Source organism: Lytechinus pictus, chromosome 3 (assembly GCF_037042905.1).
Source record: "Lytechinus pictus isolate F3 Inbred chromosome 3, Lp3.0, whole genome shotgun sequence".
Lineage (NCBI taxonomy): Eukaryota > Metazoa > Echinodermata > Echinoidea > Temnopleuroida > Toxopneustidae > Lytechinus > Lytechinus pictus.
The window spans coordinates 52,493,844-52,521,389 of NC_087247.1; the positions used below are offsets into that span (position 1 = coordinate 52,493,844).

At 35.4% G+C, this 27,546-nt stretch overlaps 2 protein-coding genes across 2 annotated transcripts; one reads left to right on the top strand and one right to left on the bottom strand.

Moving 5' to 3' along the window:
* Nucleotides 1-266: 266 nt before the first annotated feature.
* LOC129257033 (carbohydrate sulfotransferase 15-like) lies at nt 267-12,149 on the top strand. The gene is made up of 8 exons (XM_054895263.2): nt 267-510; nt 2,047-2,511; nt 4,017-4,257; nt 5,106-5,249; nt 5,782-5,935; nt 7,144-7,306; nt 8,155-8,317; nt 9,080-12,149. The coding sequence occupies exons 1-8, from the start codon at nt 490-492 to the stop codon at nt 9,253-9,255; spliced, it is 1,527 nt and encodes a 508-aa protein (XP_054751238.2). The 5' UTR covers nt 267-489; the 3' UTR covers nt 9,256-12,149.
* LOC129257032 (double-stranded RNA-specific editase 1-like) lies at nt 10,453-27,546 on the bottom strand. The gene is made up of 3 exons (XM_064097348.1): nt 27,305-27,546; nt 20,336-21,857; nt 10,453-17,279 (listed from the first exon to the last, which is right to left on the bottom strand). Exons 2-3 carry the CDS (start codon nt 21,784-21,786, stop codon nt 16,751-16,753), a joined length of 1,980 nt encoding a protein of 659 aa, XP_063953418.1. The 5' UTR covers nt 21,787-21,857; nt 27,305-27,546; the 3' UTR covers nt 10,453-16,750.

Here is a 27,546-nt window from a genome sequence, read left to right on the forward strand (position 1 = left end):
GTTTTATGCAAAAAAAAAGAGACTATATATACTTACTCAAAATATAAAACAAAAAGCAAAAATATGAACAACTACAAAGATCGTTATACGGGAACTGTACGTTTTAGTGAAGACCGTCAAGGTGGGATGAAAATCGATTGGTCTTGTCTCCTTCTCTACCCCCCCGCTTTCCACCCCTGTCCCTATACCTAAGCCTATCACCCGCCGCCCCCCCCCCCCCCTATATGGCTAAGAAAGTAAGTCTTAATCGATCAATATTGTCCTGCAAACGTTCTGAGAAGTATACACGTATAGACCGAAGGTAATCGATGGAGCAGCAGCTAAAATACAATAAAAGAATGAGGGTCTATTGTAATGTCCATCTCGGGGTCCATCTGTACACTGATCAGGCGGGAGTATATACTAAAGTACTCTATCTGGGTATTGGCGAATTATAATTTCTGCTGTATGAAATAGTATATTTAGTTATTCTGCGAAGATTGATCAACAATGGCATGGTTTTCAAAAAGGGTAAGGCTCTATCAGTGCTTCGATGAGATGTTATTGTTTCACATTCGTTAGTCTGACCTATAGTTGTTGTTTTTTGTATGAATTTTAGTTGTTCTTTTTAGGTTATCTAGGTATTAGGTTAGAGTTAAGGTCGGCCAATACCTAATAAAGTCATAGGACATCGTCTTAAGATTGCAAATATTCTACAAAGCCGTAACGTCTCAATAATTTCCGTGTTAAGATTTGAATTTATTGTCTGTAACTGATTAGTCATGTTTTATTACATAATTCTTGATGTTTTATTTCGAGTCCATTTTTATATGTAAAACAACCCATTCAAGGATTATGCCTGAAAAAACGGAGGGAAGTAGGTCAGGACTAAAATACGACAGAGTATGATATTATTTCAAATGAATATTATTTTGTTAGAGATAATAACTATATTCTTTTTGCATTTTTTTCTCAAATTTTTGGCGCAGTAAGACTAAAATATTGCATGTGTCTGCGACATCTTCTGACAGAAAACTGATGTGCTTTAATTTTTTTTTTGTAATTTTACTTCAGTCAAGATGATAATAAAGTACAATGAAAATACATATACATGGATATCAAAGGTCAAATCCACCCCAGAAAATTTTTGATTTAAATCAATAAAGAAAAATCAAACACGCTCAATGCTGAAAATTTCATCAAAATCGGATGTAAAATAAGAAAGTTATGACATTTTAAATTTTCGCTTATTTTTTACAAAACAGTTATAATTATGCACAACTCAGTGACATGCAAATGAGAGAGTCGATGATGTTCATCACTCACTATTTCTCATGTTTTTTATTTTTTGAAATATTCAATATTTCAATTTTTACCAATTTGACATTAAGGACCAACTTAATTGAACCATAAGATGTCATAACAATGGTAATACCACATGTTCAGGGAGGAATACAAATTTTGTCTCACAGGACAATGAGGAGAAATTAGAATAATTCATATTTCATATAATAAAATACAAAAGAAATAGTGAGTGAGTGATGTCATTAGTCCCCTCATTTGCATACCGACCAGGATGTGCATATAACTGTTTTGTGAAATTAAGCGAAACTTAAAGATGTCATAACATTTTTATTTTACATCCGATTATGATGAAATTTTCGGTGTTATGCTTGTTGGATTTTTCTCTTATTATTCAAATCAACTTTCTGCTGGAATGGACTTGTCCTTTAAGATGATCGTTATAAGCATAAATATTAACTTTAACAAAGCTTCATTTTATAAGAGGACAATAAAAGCATATAATACAAAATTGCTTTCTGTATTATGCCATTGTCAAGAGTTCAAACTAAACTTTGGTATACAATCATGTGATCACTGATATTTCATAAAATAGTACTATTCTGGAGGCCCCTAAAATATAATTCGATCACGTTTAGAGATGGTTTACACTTCTTTCAACGATTAATGTTGCTTATTATGAAAATTGACTATTGTTAACCCTCATTCGCATATTTTGGTGATATGATATAATTATTTTGATTATTATATTATTCTACTTTCTAGATAATTTTCTTTTTGTTCATCGTCGTTTCTACAATCCTGTTCATCATTCTCCAGTTTACCAACATCTCAGATCTTATTTCCAGCTCATCTGTTCAAAAACAATCCACCTCAGAACATTATGGCAATAGACCGATTAATATACATGAAATACAAGAGAACGCAGAGCGTGGGAGAGGGGAGGGGATAAATAAGGAACATACTAAAACCAACAAGAAGAAACGAGAAAAAAATAATGGAATGGGGTCCAAGGCAAATCTTAGACCAAACTGGAACGGAAATGCTTCATCAATATTTCCCCCCAACAATGAGCCAAAGTACAACATTGTATTACGAAAGGCATCGGAACCCTATTATCCTAATGTGTTTCAATATGATGAGGAAGGAAACATTCTGTATTTGAAGAAGAACGAGATGACAACCATGAGACCCGGTGCCACCAAAGAACTTGTCTTATCTGCTCCTGAGGTGAGTACCATACGGTGGGGGGGGGGGGGGTTGCAATTTGCTCTAACACAAAAGCGCTTAAAAAGGTTTTTTTAACGGTCGAGTGATAGATATCGAACATTTCCAAATTCGTGTGGGAATTGGCGTATATTTTTTAACCTTATATCATGAAAATTGACACATCTCGGTGGGCATGGAAGGGTAAACATGACAAAATACTTTTAGGGTAGTCTGGGATCGAAGAATGATGTTTGTTTTGGGGTCCATATACGAGTATATGATGCCCGGGATCCATCTTGTAAATACAGCCTCTGGTACATACCCATAGCATGGACCCAATAAAAAGACTGCCCTTCATCATGTTGATGTTTTATGTTGCGCCAACCGCTCAGAAATTCCATAATTCTTTTATTAATGACGAGGATCTTTGATAATGATCAACCTTGAATTGAAATAATGCCGTTCATGAAGTTTTGTTGGCAGCATGAACTCCCGCATTAACTATAATTTTTTACTTATATAGTTATCCGGAGTCACATTCATTAAAAAATACATATTAAAAAAAATATATTTGTTTTCTTTATTTTATACTGCAGGGTAGGCCTATTCAGTTATGCAAAACTGCTTTCCATAGGCGCCCTGCAGTTTATTATCAAATAACTCAACATTATAGCATTTCATTTTACTGAAATTATCAATGAATGAAATATTGTCATGCAGTGTTCCAAATCATTACGAATGGCGCCCAACAGAACGACTGAATTAGGGGTGTAAAAGTATAAGGCTATAAGCCCCAGACCCATGGTAAATGACTCATATTGCTCACTAAAATTATGATGATCCTTATAAGCTTTTTTTAGTGTCATTTACCTGAATTTTGAGAAAACGCTTGACTCGGGCAAATCAGAAATAAAATATCGCTGTACTCTGACCAAATTATTTACTATCTGCATTCCCCCCTCTCTCTCTCTCATCACTCTCTCTCTCTCTCTCTGATGGAAACTGTACGAGATTGGATCATCCATGGTGGCCATAGTACATGGAGGGGCTGACTCATGGGAGAGCTAAAAGACATCCTGTCTTGTATCTTATATTAGGGAGTTTTCACGACCGCGACGCAGAATGAATTCAAGAACACAGTAAATGTATTGAAAATGCCCGTCATAATGACAATGCATGAACAAATGGGAGGGCTTAGTCGATATTGGTGAACCGGAGCAGCAGTTTCGTCCTAAGTTTTGGAGCTATCGAGAAATGGCAAGTATGTCATTTTTCCTGTCCAGGACGAAATTACTGCTGTTTTTTAATCACACGACGAAGACTTCTTTGTTGCTCTTTGTCATGAAGGGCATTTGAAAATAAATTTTCTATTTTCTTAAAGGTTTTCTGCTTCACAGTGCGAAATCACCCTATTGAGTCAAACCCGTGTCGGATTTATCAAAGGCACTCGTAAAAAACACAAAAAAGGGAGAAACATTGTAATTTCAATAAATCTTTCAATTTCGTTCCTTCTACTAATTCTGCAGTTGTTCGATAAAATTCCCACCCGATTTCTGGATAACTTTAAGAATCCATGCTGGCTTCGAGAAGGGAATGAGTTGAATTGTCTACCGTACTTCTACATCATTGGCATGTACAAGTGTGCAACCAGTGATATTTGGGACAAGATTGTTCAACATCCAGACATCTCGAAGGCTGCCAAGGAACCCCACTGGTGGGGGCCAAGAAGACACGGATACACAGTCAGTAGAGTCTTTCGCCAAGTAGGTACGTAAACAGAAAGTATATAGACTTTGAAGAATGCTCATATCTAACTAAGATGACCAATACATGGATAAGTCATATCACCAATACTATTGCAGACAATAAATACCAACAATTACACTAAAATTGTCAACAAGTCATGATGAGGAGAATCTTTGGCTAGGTCGGTACAAACTTTGAACTTTGATCAATTTTATCATCTTCTTCCAAAGTATCAAAAGTGAAAGATTGAAGCATATATACCCTGACGTCAAACCTATAGCTGACTGTCATGATGGACCTGTTCGTTCCCAGTTGTTTCAATGGTATAAAAATTATTGCTTAATCGTTAATGGTTATGTGAAATCCAACCATCACCATTATAGGCCTTTAAGGCTTGACTGTTTTAGCAACTGAATCATCGTCACCCTTTTTCTGTCCAAAGTTATTTTACTGTCTATGAATTTCCACTTTCTCTGCCATCATGATGTTACGAGGCTTGGCTCACTGGCCGATATTAGGCTATGTCAGCTTACAAACTTAAAAAAGTTCTTTATATATAAGATAGAAAAAATCTATGAATGAAAAACTTTATTTGCATTAATTGATCTTGTTTTTTGTCTCAAAATAAAGAAACAATTATAGGTATTCTTAAGCAGCTACTTTGCATGTCTCGTATTATGCGGTAGGTTCTTTGGCTGATATCAAATTCAATTTGGTACGAATATAACACATTGTCATCCTTTATTGATTCTTGTTTTGCATCATGGATATAAGAACTGTCATTAGTGTATTTTTCTATTTTTTACTACTATCACTTTTCACCATCGTTCACAAGTCAATAATATTATGACCATCATTTTTATTTTTAGTATTACGTTCTCGTAACGTGACCGGAGGTGTAGACGATAGCTCTTTAGAGTGGTATCTCAATATCTACAAATTTGATGTAATTCGTAGACTTCTCGAAGGAAAGGAGAAAAGAGGAAATCAATACTACTACCCAATGGTCTATGGTAAGCTGTATTATGTTAACAATTTTTGGTAATTGCAAAAACTATCAAACTTTAATAACCTCTTTAACCATCTAAAAGCTAAAGAATTTGAAATAATGCCTGAAGAGGAAGAGCGCACATATAATGAGAGTAACTTATTTTTAATTGTGGAAAAAGTAAGAAAGAAACAAAAGGAAGATTATTCATATTCCATGCATCGATATTTTTGCTTTTTACAATAAAAGTATACAAGCGACGAGCGATCTAATTGCATCAGTTGAATTATTCCATTTAATATACATAATGAATATAGTAATGTTTATTGATTTATGGGAAATGATCAACTCCAAGTTTTTTAGAGTTATATACGTGAATCATAAAATTGAATAGTGTTTTTAGGCCTTTTGAGGATATAGAGACTTATTCTCGATCTCATATACTTTTTTTCCGGGGGGGGGGGGTGTCTCCAACCCCCACCCCCTCCAAGCTGTATGCAAGTCGTATAGTGGTAATAGCTGTAATAAATCTTTTAAACTACATTTTTTAAATGAAGGTGATGCTTCGATATCTACCGCTTCTGCCATGGGGCTGGAATGGATTGAACAATACCCGAACGATAAAGAACCACCATACACTAACGCTGATCTTATCCGAGCTCTCCAACCTAATGCAAAGATTATACTTATGGTGCGGAACCCCACTCAGAGGTAAGGAAACAATTCCTTCAAAGACAATACAAAATCGACAGATAAAGTACCGACAAAAAATGTTTCAACTAAGGGTATTATGGGGCGTCGCGAGAAACTTTTGTTTGCAACTCAACTTTCTTAAAACGCCCCTTAAGAAACAAAAAGTTGTTGTTGTTGTTTTGCTTCTATTGTTTTATCATAATTTACTTTGCCTCATTTTCAGGTGCAAATTAGAAAGTTGAAGACTTTTTCGATTATTGTTTTTCTGTTCATCTTGGTATTTATTATAATTCGAAAACGGAAAATTACTCATACCCTGATTTTGTGATAGTAAATTGAAGACCCCCTGTGATTATTCTTTGTTTTCTTCTCATCTACCCTCTTCCTTTTCCCTAGGTTCATTTTTCTTTAATCTTACTAAAAAAATGAACAGAATAAACGAATTATCTGGAGTACTTAAATCGATTCAAGATCCCTTTCTCGCTGATTAACAAAATCCAATAGTAATGAACGTAGATCTTATTTTAGAGAGAAAAAATAAGTCTTATTTTGTGTGTTGAGTCGAAATTATCGTATGCCACTAACGACTTGATTTTTGTTTCAAATAATGTTACTAATAATTAGAGCACTTAACACTTACGTAATAAAGTATCTAAGCGCTCTAGTAATACAGAATATTACCCTGGCTGTAGCAGAGTAGTAGTTTCTGTTTTTAAGAAATTTATAAAGAGATAAAATAGTTGTGAAGCAGGGGTGTCGATCCATGTTTTAGATTGGGGGCATGCTTTCCAATGCTTTTCAAACTTGCATTGCATCGATAAATGTTTTGTATTGTCAAAATTATTGGGGGTAAAACATGTTTGTCCCAAAAATATTTTCATTAGGGTGATCGCCCCAAGGATCAAATGCCTCAGTTGTGAAGTATACTACATGACTATCATTTTGTTAAGGTGTAATATGATATAGGGGGCTATTCACAGATAATAGACTTTGTTGATTAATATATACGATTGCTAAAATGTAAATTGTGCAGGGTAAATAGAATATATATATCAATAAAATATAACTGACTTAACACTCATCCTAACTTTTTGTTTAATTTTAAGACGAAACATATCATTGACAGCTATTTACCTCAAAGTCATTAAAGAAAATGATATAATCTTCATTGGCGAAGAAATAATAATATTCTTATGATATGTTGGTTATAAATCTCTCCTTGACAGGGCTATTTCATGGTGGTGGTACAGTCACAGATCTCATATTCACAGCCTCAAAAGTCCATATTCTGCGAAGACTTTACACGAACAAATAGTCAAATACATCGAGTGTTTTAATGATTGTTTGAAGGAGCACAATCTCAGGTATTGTGCCTACGCAGCCGGTTGTGTGAGTATTTTATATTAATTTAGCGAGGGGGTTCAGGAAGGCCCCCAATATGAAGATAATAATTATGACAGCATAAAAAAACGATAAATGGAGGGGAAAAACAATCAGTGTTGCAAGAGAAGCGTCAAGGATCGTGATGCGATGAATTTTAAATCATATAGAAAAGATAACCAACTTTTATCAATGAAATGGGCATTTCATTTATTTTTTTCTTTTGTCATGGCAGAGCATATATGCCATGACGTTTAAACAATCAAACAATTAATACAATAAAAGTCATAATTTTGCCTTGTCTGGGAAGAAGAAATTATGCATTTAAACTAACCAAAATCTGAGGATATCTTGCGAATGAATCGGGATGATGACAGGGATCTATGAAAAAAAATGCATCCCAAAAATTGCACTGAATAAAGGGAAATGTTTTCACAAAAGACCTTTGAACTTCTAACGCAATATACCAATGTTTCCTTTCAACAAAATCTTTAACAAATCTGACAAGCCCCCCCCCCCCCCCCCCAAAAAAAAAAAAGAAGAAGAAGATAAAAGTTCTTCAAAAACATCGAGGGAAATGTTTTGTAATAAGAATGAACTAATTGATTTCTAGCATTTTTAGTGTAATTTGTTTTAATACACTAAGAGGCGGTGTGATCATGATGATGAAATGAGAATGTTGAAAGTGTTCATCTCACAATGTGTTCATGATGGGTATAGTCAATGAGCTAATACAAATTTTAAAGATATATTGTAATGTAACTTAATATAACGTACACGTACTTTAAAAAGTTTAGTAGATATAACAAGACAATCTGACGTGATTTGAAATTCTAATTTATGTTTTCTCTGTTCAGCCTTATGAATTAATTCCCAACATTCAAGTTGGAATTTACCACGTGTATCTCCAAGATTGGATAAGAGCTTTCTCACGTGACTCAGTACTCGTCATTCGAGTGGAAGATTGGCACACCAATCAGGCAGAGCTCTACAGAAAAGTTATGGAATTCCTAGATTTAAGTAAGTATTCCATTATCCTATAATATATTGCTGTAAAACAATAGGCTGAGAGAAAAAAAATAATAAGAATCTATGCAATAGTCGTCTATGTATAAATGATTTAAAGGAAACTAAAAAAATGAAAAGAAAGAAATGCAATGAGAGATTGTAAGAAAAAAAGAAGAGAAATTAAGAGAAAGAAGGGTAAAATGGGATTTATACCGGCATTGCATGGTTGATTGTTGCTTTTCCTTGAAGTTAACTCTAATTTCATGAAACATTTGTCGGATGTTTGATTCGATTAAGTCTGTTTTATCCGATGTTTACCATAGTAACAGTCAGACATCTGTTTTACTAAGCCAATTAAAATCAAGGGAAATTGTAAGGCGAAACTTTTGATATTGTGATAAGTAATTTTAACATTTTATGCCCACAAAGCACAAAGATTTCGTTCATTATGTAATGTAATATACCATTATTATAATTTTTTATTACTTTCATTAGCATCACCCTTTCATTTTGAATATATCTGAAACATATTAGGGGGATTTAGTAGAAACCGTAACATATCACTGCATATTCATATGTTACTGGAGGGCAGATCCCTCGCCAGGGCATTGAAATCAACCAAGAGTAGTAAAACTGTGACGAAATTAATGTTACATTTCCCCTTTATGAAATACCATAAGCCTCGTCTTTTTTGCTTTTTGTATTTTTGTTAAGAACTATATTTTGGTGTGTAATAAATATATATGATTTCTTTCATAATCTCATTCATTTCAGGGCAACTGACACAGAGTCAATTTGGAGAGATAATGGACCGTGAAACAAAGCATATCACTGAGAAAAATCACGAGGATGCTTGGCCAGAGACTGTCAGTCTCCTTGATAGTTTCTTTCATCCTTATAATAAGGAACTGGCGAAACTTATGGGAGATGACAAGTTCTTGTATCTATGAATCAGTTTTTCCATACAGTACATAATGGGCAAGTCCCAAGGCAGGGAGACAAGGTATCAAATTAATGCAGAAAATAATGTGCCTTATGCGCTAATTTGATTTCACAAACCTAGCTTCATACCTGTTCAAAGATCATAAAGGCCTTTCAAACTGCTATTTTGCTTTTGGTTTTATCAATTTCCTTGAGATCTCCAGGATTCTACAACATAGTAAATCTAGTGAAAATGACAATAAACAGTTGAGAGTTCTTAGTCGAAAATTAGTAAACCGGGACAGTTGATCATCGTAAAATTCTTAGCTGACAAAAAATAGCAAATGTTGTTTGTCCAGTCACGGACGACACTGCTGTTTTGATTCACCGATTTTCGACAAAGACCGCTATGTCATGAAGGGCTTTTGACAATAGATTGTCCACATTCCAGAATGAGTCTACGTAGTGGTTGTGAAAACTCCCTATTGAAATTGACTGGAGATATATTTTCAAGAAATCCAAAATCTATGTTGAGGTAAATATTTATGCATTTCCATATTCCAGAGGCCATAAGACATTAAGTGTACTCTTTATAAAATGCAGCACGAGTAACACACATTTTCTTTACGTAGACGCACTACAAAAATAAAAATATTTTTCTGATCTTAAAAACATGTTTGTAAAGCTCAAATTTTGTGCTAAATAATGTGCTTATGTGAGGGGATTATGAAACGTACACGAAAACTTAGAGATTGTGGAAATGTAATGTAAACTGTGAAATTGGCCATTACATGTATGTCCCCCGCACCCATCTATCATTGTCCTTAACTCATGTTAAATTCTTCATCTCTCTCTCTCTCCTTCCTCTTATTTCGCGCTCTCTCGCTCCATTCATTCTTTCTTTTTCCCCCTGGTATTATGTTGAATCACTGACCTTTATTAAAAATCTAGATAATGTTAACTATAGGGATTCCATGAATGTTGAAATACTGTATGTGCATCATTTTTTGTATATTTTCCCCATTTTATTTTTCTGAAATAAAAATTTGAATATTTTGAGACTCAAAGCAATTTTATCTATTCATTTGATTTTGAACATCTGGTATTAAGTGATGTGATAAAAGGGGTGTTCAAATTAAAAAGATGTATATATTCTGAGGTGAGAGGATACTGGAAATTATTGGAAGAACCATGCAATGAACAGCTACGCTACAAATTAAAAGCCATTTCAAATTTTACAGCCAGCCCATATGCCTAGGACTGTTTTATTTATTTCTTCCCTTGTTTGACAAAACACACAATTGATGTTACAAATATAGAAATACCACAACACATCTTGTTTAATTACATGCACATCATAATGAAGTATGTATGCACAGATACATTGATAGTCTGTTTCATAGTCATTACAGGGTACACACAAGTCCTACAATTGAGTATTCATCTGTAAAATGTTATCATTCATGAAGTGTCACCTTTTTATGCAACCATAATTTCCATATGAACTTACAATGGGCGTAGGGCATTATCACCCTAAATTATATGGATGACAGTGATGATACCAAGTTTGGTGTTGGTAATTGTGTTGTGGACATGAATTGGGATGCTAATTCTTGCTTAAACACTGATTAGTATTAGTGCAATACAAGAAATACCTCAGTATCACATAATCCCTAGTTCAACACCTACGTCAATCCTAGCACCAACTTCACTTCATATTCTGTGTTGTGCTTTTGCTAATTTGACTTAACACTACCAACACCAGCTGTCAACACTAAACTTGATTAAAATCACACAGTGTTTGGTACAAATTGATGATGACATACAATTTTCTCTGTGACAGTGAGATATCTTTTCAATTGAATTTCAATTCAACACTGCATTTACATTCAGGCTCTTTTATTACATGGTATCTCATATCTACATGTATTCCTTTTATAGGCAAAATGGTTTCATTGAATCAAGTGTCAATTCTAAAGCAAAGTTTGTTTCTTCTTGAAAGTATGCTGTAATATCCAGAGCTCATTAAAATATATACAACTCTAAGAATTTATCACTAGTTTAAGATGCTAATTAAAACATTTAAAAATGACAAATCTAAAATACTTTTAAAATATATAAACATAATTGCCAATCAATTCAGGTGACATGTTTATTAACAAAATATAGAGCATACTTTATTTAATGGTCAATTGCTCCCATAGAAGTCACATGAAACCCATAATTGGAAGCCAAAACAATTAAATATAATTGGAAAGATACATGTATGAAGAATAAGAATACACCAATTCATGTTTCATGCATTTTCAATGTACATGTATGCTAGCCTATCATTTTTCTTTAGAAGCGCTTAAATTTGTGTCTACAAAATTGTGCTTCTCACTGACCTAAATTCTACAGTGTCATGTGTGAACAGAGACAATAGAGTTGTGATTATGCACATTTAAATGTACATGTAGATAAGTTGCAGTATTCTTTTATTTTCCAGATTACAAATTACAATTTTTAGTAACGATTTGCATAAGAAACAACACAAATTATTTCTTCCTCAACCTACAGCTCTCATACCATATTAAAGGCAAATTTTTAAAGCAGCTTTTTAATGGAATATCTGCATTCAGAGTGATAGAAATTAAATCAATAATGGACAATTAAGATGCAAACAAAGAAATCACAATAGCATCAAGAGTCCTAGGTTTCTAAACATTAATCTATTAATTCTTATAGGTGCAAATTAATTGGAAATAAAAAGTCAAATGTGTGCATTAATCTGGGATAAATGAAATAATCTATCCTTTCTACATACCAACCCATGTAATAACAACTCTCTTCACATTAGAAATCATAAAATCCTGGTTGTTGAGTAACATGATAAATCCCATTTCCAAGGCTCGCATTTATAAGACAAATAAATAATTGATAAGCTGCCCAAAAAACTTGCCTACTAGTGTATTTTTATATTTATCAGCTTAACACTGACATACTGTCTTACTACATACATATTTTTCTAAAGAGACAAAGAAAATCATGTTGACTGTTTCCTAACTAAATCTGTAACATTTTCTATCAAAATTTTTACATTTCACATTTGCAGAAATGATTTGCAGAAATGATTAATTGGAAACAATACAGATTAAATTATTTTTATTTTTCAGTATCAACAAGATTTAACGATGCGAGTGTCCCAAAATGCTACAAACATATATTGTACACTGTAAAACTGTAATATGAAAATGCCAAATGGAGAATCCATTCATAAAAGAAACTGTCATTAAAAGATATGTTTATTAATTGAGGATATATAAAATTACAGATATGTACCTCAATTTCCTTAAAGCAAACACTATACAGAGTGCCATATATAAAGAGGGGTGGTAACTCCATCATGGTCATAACCGGACACCAGTCTTGACTGACGAATTGGAAACATAGCTAGTGCCTAGTCATTGATACACCATGGATGAGTGTGTCTTCTACGTGATGGTATTCATATATGTATCTGTTACAGTTGCTCACACCTCTATGAAAGATGGGAAAACATGTGACCGTTGACAAATGGGGAGGGTCATACTGGACACACCTCCAAGTATCATAATGAACACGCCTCCAAGTATTGACAGACAAAGGGGGAGAGCCTGGGAGGGTCATATTGGCCACACCTCCAAGTGTCTGCAGACAAAGGGGAGGGGTCATATTGAACACCAGGCTGAAAACAAGACCCTTTTCAACACTTTTTTGTGGATGTGCTTGTAGCACATACATCTATACGTGTAAATGTAATGTGAGTGACTTCCCCCTCCCCTCCCCCCGACCAACGGTTTTCCTCTGGGATAGATTTAGAATTATGAATTGCATCTCCTGCGAGTAACACCTTACAATTTCAATTTAAACGTTTGACTTAAGAGCAAGTTTACAAGAAACTCATTTTGACATTATTACTTTTTCAAACTGACATTGCCATAGTACGAAAGAAAGTGATACAATTTCAACTTAAAATCTTTATGACAGCTTTTAAAGTTTTGCATACTACTTTCTCATATTGAGACACATGTGACATATTGTCACTCTGTTCTATAAACCCATTCAATTGGGAATATCTATATTGGGTTATCAAAATTGGGCTAAACAAAAGATTATATTATCACTGCAAACAATCTTTATGAAAATGGGAATGATTGTATCTGATTCACAGGCTTTGGTAATAAGTTCTTAGAGTTCCATATAATATATTCAATCTGGAAAACTTCTTGATAAATAACACATCAAAACACTGACATAACATTACATTTAATCAAGGACAAAAACATTTACAATTCAGGCAATACCAACAGAACTTTCATTTTACATTTTACAAACAGCATTTTCCTGAAATAAAAGTTATTTTCAAAAGTTATCAAATATTTATAATTTTGGTTCCACACTTTATGTAAAGGGTTCATAAAAAAATATTTATTATAGTAATCTTGCTTAACTCACCCCCCCCCCCCCCCATTTAAAAAAAAAAGCTTTTAACCCCTTCTCTTTCATCCTACTCTCCTTCACCGTACCCTTCTCCTGCCTTACTTCTACTATCATTCTCCTGATCTTATGACGTATCCATCTTTCTAATTCTTTTCTTACCCCTCCTATGATTTACATGTTCTCTTAGCTTAAACCTACAATAGAATCTGAAGCTCTTTCCCTGTGTACACCTCCTTCCTTGTCTTTAACCCCCTCCTCATTGTCGTTTACCTTTCCAGATAGGGAGAACTATAACTAATCATGTTTGTCATGACATTAAAGATGCATCCCATCTTATATTCATCAAGGGTATCAAATTAACTATGGGGCTATGCTCACATGTCTTCCAATGAAGAAGGGCTTGGTGTTAACTTTAGTTACCAGTTTCACTACAGGTCTTGATGACAAATACTAAATACGCAATAAAAAAAATTAAAATAACAGTTCATCCAAATCGACTATAGTGATGTGTATAAAACACAAAAAGACATACATTCAGACAAAATATACATGCCTGCACTACTCAGTGTTTATTGACCCTTTTAAACCATTAAAAACCAAAACTAAAATGTCTCTTCTTTTACAAATAAAACATCAAATCAGATCAAATGAATGTAATCAATCTAAAATTATGTACTACATCTGATTCTCTTCTGAGTAACTGACTCGAACTCACTGCTTTTAAAACATGCATTACATTAAAAATAAATTCAGTTACTTTTAAGTAAAAGTTTGCATTGAAACACTACATTACAAATATGTGGACAGCAAAAATGTTGATATAAGATGTAAAAGTATCTGTGCATCATCAAATTGATGAGAAGAAGAAAGACCTCCCGCAACACAACGGAAAGGAGTCTTTTATAGCTGAGACATTAGGACGTGACATTTTGATACATAGTGAACTGTTGTGATGTGAGACGAGGTGAATTGCACAAGTGATGCAGAAACTTAGTACCCAAGGTGGGGCACAGAGCCAAACACATATCTGCATGCCATTCCAAATATAAAGTGGCCTCTCAGAAGATTCTGGGAGCTACAAACACCCTCTCAAAACAGTAACACAAACTTTTGCAGAAACATTATATGTCTACAATGGATGGAAAAAAGACTATGTTAACTGTTATACACTCTGAATCAAAACCTGAATGATGAGCAATATGATTTACTCCTGTTTAAAGTTTGAAATGAGAAAACCCTGAATCTAACTCAGCTCTTAATGCTCTTCTTGTGCTGTGTAACTTCTGGCAGTGGCAGGAAACATGCTACAAAATTGAAGGAAAATCTATACTTCATGAATATTGAAATCTTGTAATGATGTTGGAAAATGCTATTTTAGTGCTCATAAAAGTCTAAAATAAATACTTAACTGCATGTAATAAAAAAAACACAAGTGGATATGATGCTTTAATACACTTTGTATCAAGTGCGAGATTAAGCTGGAGAAAAAAGTCATGGAGTTGAGAGCAAGAAGAGAGAAAGAAGTGGACTGGGGACAACCAGCGATGAAGGTTACATGTTATTCCTACAAGAGAAATATGAAGATGTCAAAGGAAGGAAATGGAAGAGAATCAGGGAGTGAAGGGTGTATTAATCTATTGTCCTCTTGAACTGGGTGGTCCATGAATAAATTATATGGGGATACAGAATTCAGAAGTCAACAGGTTATCAATCTAGAATCATAACAATGAAAGGTAGAAAGACTAGCAGTTGGTACATGTATATGATCAAAATACATGTTTTTTATATTTTTTCTGGACTCAGAGAGTGACAGAGCGACAGCTGAGATTTATTAAGGCATTCACAAGAAAAATTAAACTTAACATCATGAAGTACAAAGAGTACATGTACAGTGTATATGGATGATTACTGAACCTCTGGGTCTCTTACGTATCATCAATTCCTCATCTTCCTTTGCTGAGCCATGTACATACATTCTTCCACGTAGAGCTGAGAGTCATCCTCTCTCTCTCTCTCTCTATACGGTCCACCCACCATCCCTATTTAGGGGACCTCATGCAATCACATATGTTTAATATAGTATGCATATAATGGATTACATCCGCATGGCTATAACTATAATTGTAATCTGTTTCATGAACTAGAATGCCAATCAAGTTCACACTGCATAATACATTTACACAAGGTGATTGAAAGTTTGGTGTTGGGGCTGCAGAACACAGTTAAACACCTACACGTGTACATCATGTGGGTTTACTATCACACTACACCTACAGGTTTTTTCTTTTTGGTTGGTGCTGGTTGGAAACACCTAAAAACTTTTTTCATGATTGCTTAATACATTTTTCATAAAATTATTATTATGCACGTATATGTAAGGCAACACGTTTGAATACGCTTAAATTCCTATCATTTAACACTACAGCACTTCCTGCGAAAGATACTGATATGATATCTTAGCTCCATAAATTGATTTTGATTTGCGCAAAAACATGCACATATTATGAGAGTGATTTTTATCAGGTACAATAGGTACATGTAGGGTCCATAAAAGCAAGGGAGGACCATGCATTGACTAATACTGCTTAACGCAGCAGTGTGAAATTACAGTATGTTGTATTTTATAAAAATCAATAAAGATACAAATATGAAATTACAAGAAATCAATATAGATACCATTACATTATTTACAAAATTTGTTACATCATGCATACAAAAAAGCTGACAATGCTCTTCAAGCCTTAAAACAGTAATGCTGATGGAGATTCTTTTGGTTCTGCTTTCATCCAAAAACATACAGGAAATCTAAATCCTATCTAATTCTATCCATATACAAAATACCATAACACTTAAAAACATACAGTATTTTTATGAATTTCAGATGCAACAGCATAATAGATTCAAATTTCTAGCATTATAAAAAACGTTCTTTTCCATTGATTGATATGCTGCACTTACATAACACCATCTTACTAACATATTTATAACCTGTTTACAAAACTCGACAAATGCTGGAGAAAATATGCAGAAAATACGTACAATTTTTTTTTGCCCTAAATGTACTTACTCAAACATGTCTTGTTCAAGTGGTTTTTCTATCCAGTTACCACACCCACTCTTCAAAAAGGCCTTTGTCATTACCTGTTTGGCTTTGTGGAAATCAGTAGACATGTGCTTAGCTTCCTCATAAGAACTTGCCAGCTGTGCTCCAGGATTGGTGATCATGGAAATCCTGTTGTAGATCTGCTTGAAGTGGCTGAAGAGGCCAGCCTTGCAGAGTTGTGAGGGTTGTCCAGTCTCATTCTTGCCTGTTGTGGTGTTGATAACTTCCAGGCAGGGGTCATCAAAGGTCCAGTTGGCGCTATGATTTGGTGCCCGGCCCGGTTGGCGACTTTCTGCATTGCTGATACCACTCAAGAGTGGCTTGTTGAGACTGTAGCCAGCTGGTAAGTCTTCAATGGTAGAGAGACGAGAGAACATGGCCCTGGAAAGATGGTCACCATGATAGAGTGATCCAAGAATGATGCTGCTCAGGTAGATAGGCTCAATGAAATTAGTTAAGAGAGATCCCTGGACACCAAGTACATTCCATCTGTAAAGAATATCAAGTATACACATAATTTTAAGACATCAAATTTGATATTAAACATATATAATTCTCATGGGAACTTTTCACTTCTACTAACACACTTATCACAGATGGGGGATGCTAATATCCACAAACAAGAAAGTTTTAAGGCTTAATGAGGCTATTACCATTGATTACAGGCCTGGCAAAAAAGGACACAATGCTGAGATTAACAATATCTACAAACACGTTCATGTACATCTGGTATGGCTTATCATCCAAAAATACCAACTGCTTATCATTTACCAAAGATGAGCATTTCCAGATCAGAGGCTGTAAAAAAATTCTTGTATGAGAACATGTATACATGTACAGTACATGGAATTATTTGCAACAGGCACTATAAAAAATAATGATTAGAGGCTATGCTTAGAATCAGGATCCTGATCAGGCTTCATATGAATTATACCGTTGCTCCCAGGTTTGAAAAAACATTTGGATCTCCCTTATCCAGCCATGTTGTAACCAATGTCTTCATGTATGCATATGAAACAGTTTTTTTTTTTTTTTAGAAGAGTCTAGTTGTTTTTAGTAACATATACATGTATGTACACGTATCCCTTTCCTTTTGAGTTGCATTCTTCTTGCCTCTCAATTGAGTTGAAAATTAAGTTAGATGATTCGGACAACTGTGCATACATGTAATATAACATTCACAAATTCAGCAATCATTTACATACAAGCTGTATTAGAAAATTAATAGGCAACAAACCTCAGCAAATGAAGGTCACAATATCTGTGTCAGCTCAGCTACAAAAACAAGCTGAGAGCTCACTGGACAGATTGATGTGCTATATTTAATTTCCTGGCAATGTACTTGCCAGAATAAGGACAGAGCTTTACTCCATCTGTCAATTGAGCAAGGATCACGTATCAATTGTTTCCTCAATGAATAGTTTACATACAGGTACTGACTGTGCAAGTGGTAATGAATTTTAAGGTTATTTTCATGAAACTAAGCTATTTGAGGTCACCCGAGTATCCTGAGATAATAATAATAATAAAAGAACACATTAACCTCACTGTCACAATCATCACCACTGCTCTAATAGTTTTATAACTGTAACAAAAGTGGCAATACCTGTACAAGTCCACAATTTTGTCATTATGTTAATGTACATTTATCGAAATACATGTACATGATGTGAAATGAAGAAAATAAAAAACAACCTTCATTATGTATATTCTATCATTTTTCAATTGAACATACAAAATGGTTACATTTGCAAGAAGGACAAATTTGTTACTTTCTTTCTATAGGTACATTGGACAGTTTTCTCTTATTATTTGAAAAAAAAAATACTGTGACACAATCCACTGTTCAAATGTATTAATGTGAAGGAATCATCTGAAATGTAAAAGTAGAAACAGACTTATAAACTGGTCATAATGTATGAAAGCATGCACATCTTCTGTATCAATTCTTTGAATGCCTAGATGTCACTGGTGGATTCTAAATATAAGTACACTATCAGCAGAAACTTGGCAAAGATTGAGAGGGTCAGAAAACATCCCACAAAGAGGCACAGACATACTTTGAATAATTTGGCATCAAATTCATCTGATGCAAAGAAGCAAGTGAAATCTAAAATTTGGTCATAAAAATTGTTGGAATTGTTTGAATTTGGACATGGACTAGCAATATATATATGATATAATTCAATTCTTTGTTGTAAACGACACTACCTGCCTTAAATACTAAAAGTCCCAACATCACTTGTTTACTCATAAACCTAAATGTTTAGCTTCATACAATACAAATCAATCTTAAAGTATGGGTGGGTGTTTCATAAAGCTGTTCAAAGTCAAGAGCAACTTTAAGAACGACTGGTGATCCTTTCTTGTGGTAAATGGTACTGAATTGGCAATGGTTTAGAGCGTAAGAAGGGTTCACCAGTCGTTCTTAAAATCGATATAACTTAAGACAGCTTTATAAAACGGCCCCGTGTTATGGTGTTGCCTAAGTAAGGGAATAACAAGCAAATTATTATAATGGTGACCCCACTCCCCCCAGCCAATGGCATCCAATGTAATTGGCTACTTAGGCCCTAAAGCTTAGCGGTTGATCATAGGGCGAATTTTATGATTGATCATACACAATTATGAAGGCAATCAATCATAGAAATCAGTAGACCATTGATTGCTAAGCTTTATATAACCGGCCCAGATATCAGTGTTTCACCTGGGTACTCTTTCATAAATATTATCCACAGACCTCTGCAACTTGTTTTCAATACATATTGTAGCTTGCACCTACATGTTTATGACAGCGGTTGGTACTGTTCACAGAGTATACAATTCAGTCTTCTGGCAGGCAAACTCAAACCCAATATTTTGGTTGGGCATTTCCATGTAATTGACTGAGTATACACACTCCAATCGAATCACAATGTCGTCTTAAAAATTTCGATACCCACATCCTTTAGTAGGCACCATGCTGCCTATCTTCATTCCATTTCTCACATGCTTAATAACCTTATCACTGAGCCTTGTTTAAGATGACTGCAATGTTCAATGCTAGAGACAGGTATTCCTGAGGGGTATACTGACCACAGTCATTACCAATAGCAAGGTAATACTTTGATAGCTCCCTTGAATGAAGTAGATGGGGGGTGAAGTATACAGTAAATACTACAGTAGTACATCAAAATAAATTGAGTGAGGTGTAGAGGGTAGGGTAATGCTGACGGGGGAGAATTCTTCTTGAAGGCAATAGGCATATGTATGTTTGTGTTGAGTCTATTGACTACCAATGTTTTACTTAGACACACTAAATTTATTGACTTTTAGCTGGTATACTATGCATGAGGTTTCTCTTCATATACATGTATATTTGGATCAGCAAACTAATTTTGTGCGCAGTCACTACATGTACATACACATAGGAAAGTTTGCAAAGAAAGCAAGCTTTGAATCAATTTATAAAAAATAAAAAGAAAAATTGAAACGGTTTCTTGAACTCAATTTGTATTAATTTTGTTTGTGTGTGAATGTTTCTTGAGCTAATAGAATGCAATTACCTGGCCAACTTGTCACTGCAGGACATAGTAAGTAGCCTCTCCCCTTGAAGCACTCCATCCCAGGTCTGTATGGAAGGTCCGGATTTCACAGGGATAGTTCCTTCCCCAGACTCAATCTTTGTCCTCAGCTGACCCCTGGCTCGTCGGTTTGGATGTCTATCTGGAGTTGGCTCTTCACTGCAGGATGACTCATGAGGGGAGAAGATGCGTGCATCTCCACAAGGTGCAGTACTAATATAAAGATGAAATTTGATCTCGCTACGAAGCTTGTATCCTCTGCTGGATGGGTGTGGAACAAAGATTGAGCTGTCTCCTTGATTGTCGAGGAACAGCTTCAACTGGGAGTACAAGTACCTGATGAGGCACCGTCTAGATATGATCTCAGCATGACAGTCATTGAGGGCTAAGCCTTGCCCTGACATGTACTCTCCATTGATGCATTTTGTACCAGTAGAGATTGCTATCACACTAGAGTTCTCTAAGGTCTCACCTCTTGTCATCACAATGCCAGCTAGAACCTTGCGCTTGGCAACTGGGGACTGGAAGCCATTGGTCAATTCACAGAATTTGTTTAGGATCAACTTGTGGACATGGTCTGCCAAAGCCAAGGCATGGCTTGATGTTTCTTCATTTGTGATTGGCTGAAGATCTGGAGCCAGGACGGGATTCATATCAAAGAGAGCAATAAGGGCAGCTTGGGCCGCCCGCTGTTTGGCAAGTTTCTTGTTGCGTCCAGTGCCCTGGAAATTCTTACCATCTATGGTCAGGGACATAGTAAAACTCTTGGAGTGGCTCTGACCAGTCTCTTCTATTATTTCATATTTCTGTCCTGGTTTGAGTTCATTCAAGATCATCACAGGATTCTTCCCAGAGGGTTGTTCTTTCTTCTTTGCCAGTGGTGAATTTTGACCCTGCTCTACTTTCACATCCATCACATCAGGACTGTTTTGTGTTTTGTCAGCTAGTACTGCCTTCATCATGCTTGGTGGGGTCACAGGGCGCTCTTGGTCAGCATCAAAAGGATTGAAGCCACCATGGACTTCTGGTTGGTCTGATGTAAAATCTGCAGTGAATTGATACCTACCAAGAGCTTGATAAGCATCACTTGCATTGGGAAACTGGATAAAAGACTTGAGTGCTAGCTCTGCAGCATGCATTCTAGCGGTTTTCTTGCTACGGCCAGTGCCTTCAAACAGCTGATCATTCACCTCGACAGAGACAACGAACGTGGGAGCATGGACTGGCCCTGTCTGAGATTCAGTCTTGAAGGCAAGTCCAGGTCTGATCTCATTGAGCTGCATCAAGGCATTCTTTGGTAGACGTGGTCCTGGTACTGTCTTCTTCTTCTTCCTTCTTGGTTTCTTGGAGTCTTTCCCCTCTCCGGTACCATCTTCTTCACCTTCTGCCTCATCTTGCATGGGTTCATCATCGTCTTCTAAAGGGCGCTTCATGGTGTTGATCTCTGTTGCAGCCTTTGGTTTATTGGAGTCAAACACAATGTTTTCCTTCACTTCTGCAGAAGCTGGAAAAAAAAAACAGAAAAGGGAATACACATTAGCAATTAATTCATTTCCTTTTCTGTTATCAAACCAAATGAACCATTTCAAATACAGAGCAACCAAGTTATTCTCCTCTACTAAAAATAATTTTAAACCCTCAAATTAAAAACCAACATTTACTTGTTTTTATTTTCCTCACAGAAAAACACACATCTTTTAAATAATACCTACCAATCTGGTATTACAGCTTTGAAGACTTTATAAAGTTTCCTGCTTTGATGTAACTAGAATATTAACAGTGAACACCAATTACTTTTGCCACAAGAAATATCTCACCAATATCAATCTGCAAATATCATCACTCTTTCTCAAGGACATGGAAATCAATTGAATTGCAAAGTGAATGCCAACAAGGAGTATCCATTCAGGCATCTACCCTCTTCAACATAAACATAAACAAAACTGAATGGAGAAACACATTATTGTAACATCATTCCAAACAACATCCCTCAGTGTACAGCAGGTCGATCAAGCCCATAACAAGACCAACCCCTAAACACCCAAAACAAGACCACAGCCATTCCCAATAAATCTGCATGACTGAAATTCTCAATTATCTAGGGTCATGACATTCATTATGGACCAGTGCCTGTCAGGACCATAGCATGTATTGTTGATAGTTCTAAGATGTATTTCCACTTCAAGTACTGCAAAATAGTGAAATGAATCCACTGTCAATCATTTTTTGTGGAGGGGTTTCATTATCTTGTATAAGGATTTTTATCCAAAAGAACTCAAATGGCTATATCAGTCTCTAAGCGTGTTCAAAACTATTGTAGGATAGGAGACGAGAGTACACAAGGTATTGCTTTCATGAAGTGAGTTGAATGCAATTTGCACTGATGGAAGTTAGTAAAAAGAATCAGAAAATGATTAAATGAACAAGACTCTAGTTTGAGCCTTAAGATTCACCAATCAAGAAGAAAAAATGTTTCCTATAAACTTAGGGACAAGTCATATTGTTAAAATGATTGTTAAAAGCATTAACGTTTTCCTATTTCGACAACCTTTGACCATAATTAAAAAAAAACTTTCCAAAAATGTTCCTGAAAATTCATATTTCACATCTTTAAATCCATTAATTGCCCATCTATTTTTCATATACATGTATTCTTGAAATTGTTTTGATTTAGTTGTAAACTATTTGATTTAGTTGTAAACTATCAAGAAAATAATACCCTCTTTCTTGACTCTGAAAGATTGTTTCCAGTTGATATCACACTCTGTCAAACTACATGAAAGTCTACATGTGAAACTGCGATATTGTTTTGTATATATTGTACATATGGTTGCAATTGCCATGCAGGGAACATTTCCAAGTCAAAACACAGAGTTTTTTCCCTTTCATAACAAGATACTCCCGAACTACATGCATATCAAGCCTCAAGGTCGACACCCCAAACTACATGTACAATAGCAATTCATAAATTCAAAAGATATTTTTCATAAATTTATTTTCCTATTCAGGCCTGAGAAGACAAGAACATGTAGTTTGACCCCTTTTTTTTGTAATATAGCATTCTTCTCCCCTGAATGAAGTGTCTCTTCTGACAACACCGTCTTCTGTTTGAGTTTATCTAGTGTTTTTACAAAATACCCAGACTGGAATAGGCCTAGTATAGTGGACATCACATCAGTTCCAAATGATATCCTATACTGGGTTCTCACTGTGAAAGATTCATACATAATATGAGCATCCTGACTGTGTATAAAATCAAAGTAGTTCAACAACATGACAATGTTCGAGAGTCTCTGTGTATCATGGTACTCCGAGAGTACTTGTAATATTTTAAATTTTGTCTTGGCAATTGAATTTAGTGATTGAATATAAGAAATATACAGAGTACAAACAAAGATATATCCTGAAATTTTCGACCATTCCATGCTTGAGACGTGGTTTTATGGATGACACAGTTTTTGGTTTCACTGCATATAATATGTAAGATACAAGTACACAAGTCTTGAAAAGCACTGTTGTGTAATCTCTTGGATAATAGTTCTTAGAAAAACTGTTGGTTTCAATGTTTCAAGCAGGTGAGTTCTGCTCTTCATCAGGACAAAGATATTTTCATTTGAGGGCATATACCTGTAGATGTTCATATAATATAGTAATGAATTGGAATTCAGGGGGATTTACCAAAATTAAAATACATGCAGGCTTAAGGAAACAAAAAAAGGGTAAAAACTTGGGGATTTACAAGCATGAGTCCTTGACATGTTGTGAAATAAACTCAAATGCACATGTTTGAGAAGCAATAATTTGTTTAAGAAATAAATAACATTTTAAAACTATATCTTTGATTACTTAATCTTTTTCATTGAATTTCCTTTTTTTTCCTTTTAAAGTCACAGGCCTACAGTGTAACTATCACTGCCTTAAATATCCAATAATGAAATCTGGATATCATATGATGTGCATGGGTGACAAAGAGACTTCTACTAAATGTTGCCCTCTCAGACAGTGATATAGAAACTGGATGAGGGCATCAAAACAATGGCCTGAAACAAGATAAGTGGGTGAACAGCTTCAGGAATGTCCTAGGGGATGTTGCTTGAAGCTGATGACTTCCCATAAGAAGACCTAAAACTCCTTCAGAGTAGACACATATAATTTTTTAAACAAATAAAGTTTCTTTTGAAATATTTGTGCAACAAAGGGATTCCAAGACTAGAGGGAGAATTCAACAAGGACTGGTGTGATCTTGTGCCCAACCCCAACTGACACAAAGAGCCCATGAAAACTTAGAAGTATCACTGTAATCTTTAATTTTCATAGGGTGCCAGTTGGTATATTGTTTGAAAGTTGTCCAAAGAGATTTGCTGATCTATATGTATTCACATATTTAAGCCAATTGAATATAATTGGGATACCTAATGAAATGATGGAGGAATAAACCGTTATGATTGAGGATAAAATTCAAAGTTTGATGGTATTTGTTAGAATTAAATACATTTTGGTACATTTGAGGCATACTCATGGTTGACATACAAAATCAGCTTCTATCATTGCAGTTGATGCTGACAAAAGACTACTACAGGTACAAATTGTTGACAAGCATATTTTTACTCATTTTGTGACTTGGAAGCCACAATGACGTCATGTCGTCAACCACAGTTAAAACCAAAACACAATGGAGGATTTAAACATAAGCTGAAATCTTTACTTTGGGTTATTTTAAATTGGCAACATGACTACATGGATTTTGAACTCTTGAAAAATATATTCTTTTAAGTACAATAATGTTCAAGAATTGGGTATCCTCTTTATAAGTTGTGGTACAAAAAGTTGCATAAACTGAATTTAAAAAAAATTCTCATATTGTCTACATTCCGTGAAAAGCATGCAAGACTTTGTTTTTTGATACATGTATTCCACTCATGTTACCTGGTCATTGTTATAAAATAATTTAAATGATCACAAACCCGTATTAACCAACTATGACAGAATATGCAACACACAAATTCCAAACTTTATACACATGTATATTTGCATGAATCTAGGGGTGCGTTTATCCGCCACTTTTTTACCCTAGAATCATGATTTGAATCATGATTTGAATCATGATTCAAATCATGATTCTGCAGAATCACGATTGCGTTTAGGGTGCGTTTATCCGCCACTTTTTCACCCTAGAATCATGATTCAAATCACGATTCTGCAGAATCACGATTGCGTTTAGTCGAAATTGAATATAATCATGATTAGAATCACAAACATGAACTACGAAAAAAGGGGCGTTTGGAAAGACGTTTCTACAGAATCACGTATGAAAATGTTCGAATAAACGATATCGTGATTTGAATCATGATTATATGACCTCACTGTGTCGGGCTACTTTCGGTTTGACTCTTGCCAAGCTCAAGGCTCTCTATATGCTCATTGTATGTACATGGTTACTCTGCATGCATTTCTTGTCATGTTCAAGTTCTGTGTTGGTCATCGCATCGTCCACTACTTTTCATTTTTTGGTCATGTCTTCAACTTCAAGTTCTAGTGAATGAATTAACTGGACAGACAATGATCTCAGTTGTTGTTGAGTATAGAGTGTTAATATTAAATTGGATCTACGCTGAAATTCACTTCCGAACACCATTTTGGATAAACTAACAAGATGAATAGAAGCATATGGACCCTATAGAAGTAAACAAAATTAGGTATAGACTGAATTCTGGAAGCAAAAGATTTTTCGAGAGCCGAAACACGTGCGAAAAACTTCCTCTGTCAAACTGCGCACTAGTGATGCGCACTGGATTGGCCCGAATCTGAGGAGAAACAGCATTGTAATGAAGGTCGTCTAAACGCTGATTCTGTGACATCGTGATTCATGTTTGTGTTTTGAATCATGATTCAAATCATGATTCAAATCATGATTCTGGCTTGAGGTCGCATAAACGCAGCCTTAGTCAAAATTGAATATAATCATGATTAAAATCACAAACATGAAACACGAAAAAAGGGGCGTTTGGAAAGACGTTTCTGCAGAATCACGTACGAAAATGTTCGAATAAACGATATCGTGATTACAATCATGATTATATGACCTCACTGTTGTGTCGGGCTCCTTTCGGTTTGACTCTTGCCAAGCTCATGGCGCTCTATATGCTCATTGTATGTACATGACTATGTACTATGAATTCATTTCTTGTCATGTTCAAGTTCTGTGTTGGTCATCGCATCGTCCACTACTTTTCATTTTTTGGTCATGTCTTCAACTTCAAGTTCTAGTAAATGAATTAACTGGACAGACAATGATCTCAGTTGTTGTTGAGTATACAGTATCAATATCAAATTGGATCTACGCTGAAATTCACTTCCGAACACCATTTTGGATAAAGCATATGGACCCTTTATGATAGAAGTAAACAAAATGAGGTATAGACTGAATTCTGATGGAAGCAAAATAATTTTCGAGAGCCGAAACACGTGCGAAAAACTTCCTCTGTCAAACTGCGCACTAGTGATGCGCACTGGATTGGCCCGAATCTGAGGAGAAACAGCATTGGAATGAAGGTCGTCTAAACGCTGATTCTGTGATATTGTGATTCATGTTTGTGTTTTGAATCATGATTCAAATCATGATTCAAATAACCAATATTGTTCAAACAAATTTCACCTTTGTTTAAAATTAGGACCTAATATACACTGAATGTAGCATAGTCATTTTCATTTAGGCGCAGCAAACTTATTATCGGTTGCGGGTCGCCGCGCCTCGGACGAAATCCCACCGTCCGGGACGATTCGGTTATTCAGCGAGCTCCTTTTTCTCCTAGCGCGCCCCGGACGCGGCGCACCGCTATTCATCCCGCCGCGCCCGGGACGACAGATCCAAGAGCTCTGCAATATCAGCCGTAGCCTTATACGAGATTCATCCCGCCGCGGGTGGGACGAAATTACGTCACAGCTACCTACCTCGATATCGGGCGAAGTTCGTGCAGAATATGTAGACTCGGTTACGTTAGACTTGTACCTAATTATGTATTCATATTTTCTATTTTTAGATGATAGGTTGAGCGCGTATAAGTAAATCGAGCAGCACATGCACACACGTGCCACATGCACAAACATACACAATACACACATGCACAGTTTCCTGATGCGATAGCCGCGCCGCGATCTGGTATTATATTACAGTACACGTACAGAAGGCAGAT

Coding starts and splice junctions, on each gene's coding strand:
- LOC129257033 (XM_054895263.2), top strand. CDS start 490: ATGGCATGGTTTTCAAAAAGG. Junction 4,258..5,105: donor TAGAGTCTTTCGCCAAGTAG/GTACGTAAACAG, acceptor TTTTATTTTTAG/TATTACGTTCTCGTAACGTG. Junction 5,936..7,143: donor GTGCGGAACCCCACTCAGAG/GTAAGGAAACAA, acceptor TCTCCTTGACAG/GGCTATTTCATGGTGGTGGT.
- LOC129257032 (XM_064097348.1), bottom strand. CDS start 21,786: ATGAAGCGCCCTTTAGAAGACGATGATGAACCCATGCAAGATGAGGCA. Junction 17,280..20,335: donor TGCAGTGACAAGTTGGCCAG/GTAATTGCATTC, acceptor TATTCTTTACAG/ATGGAATGTACTTGGTGTCC.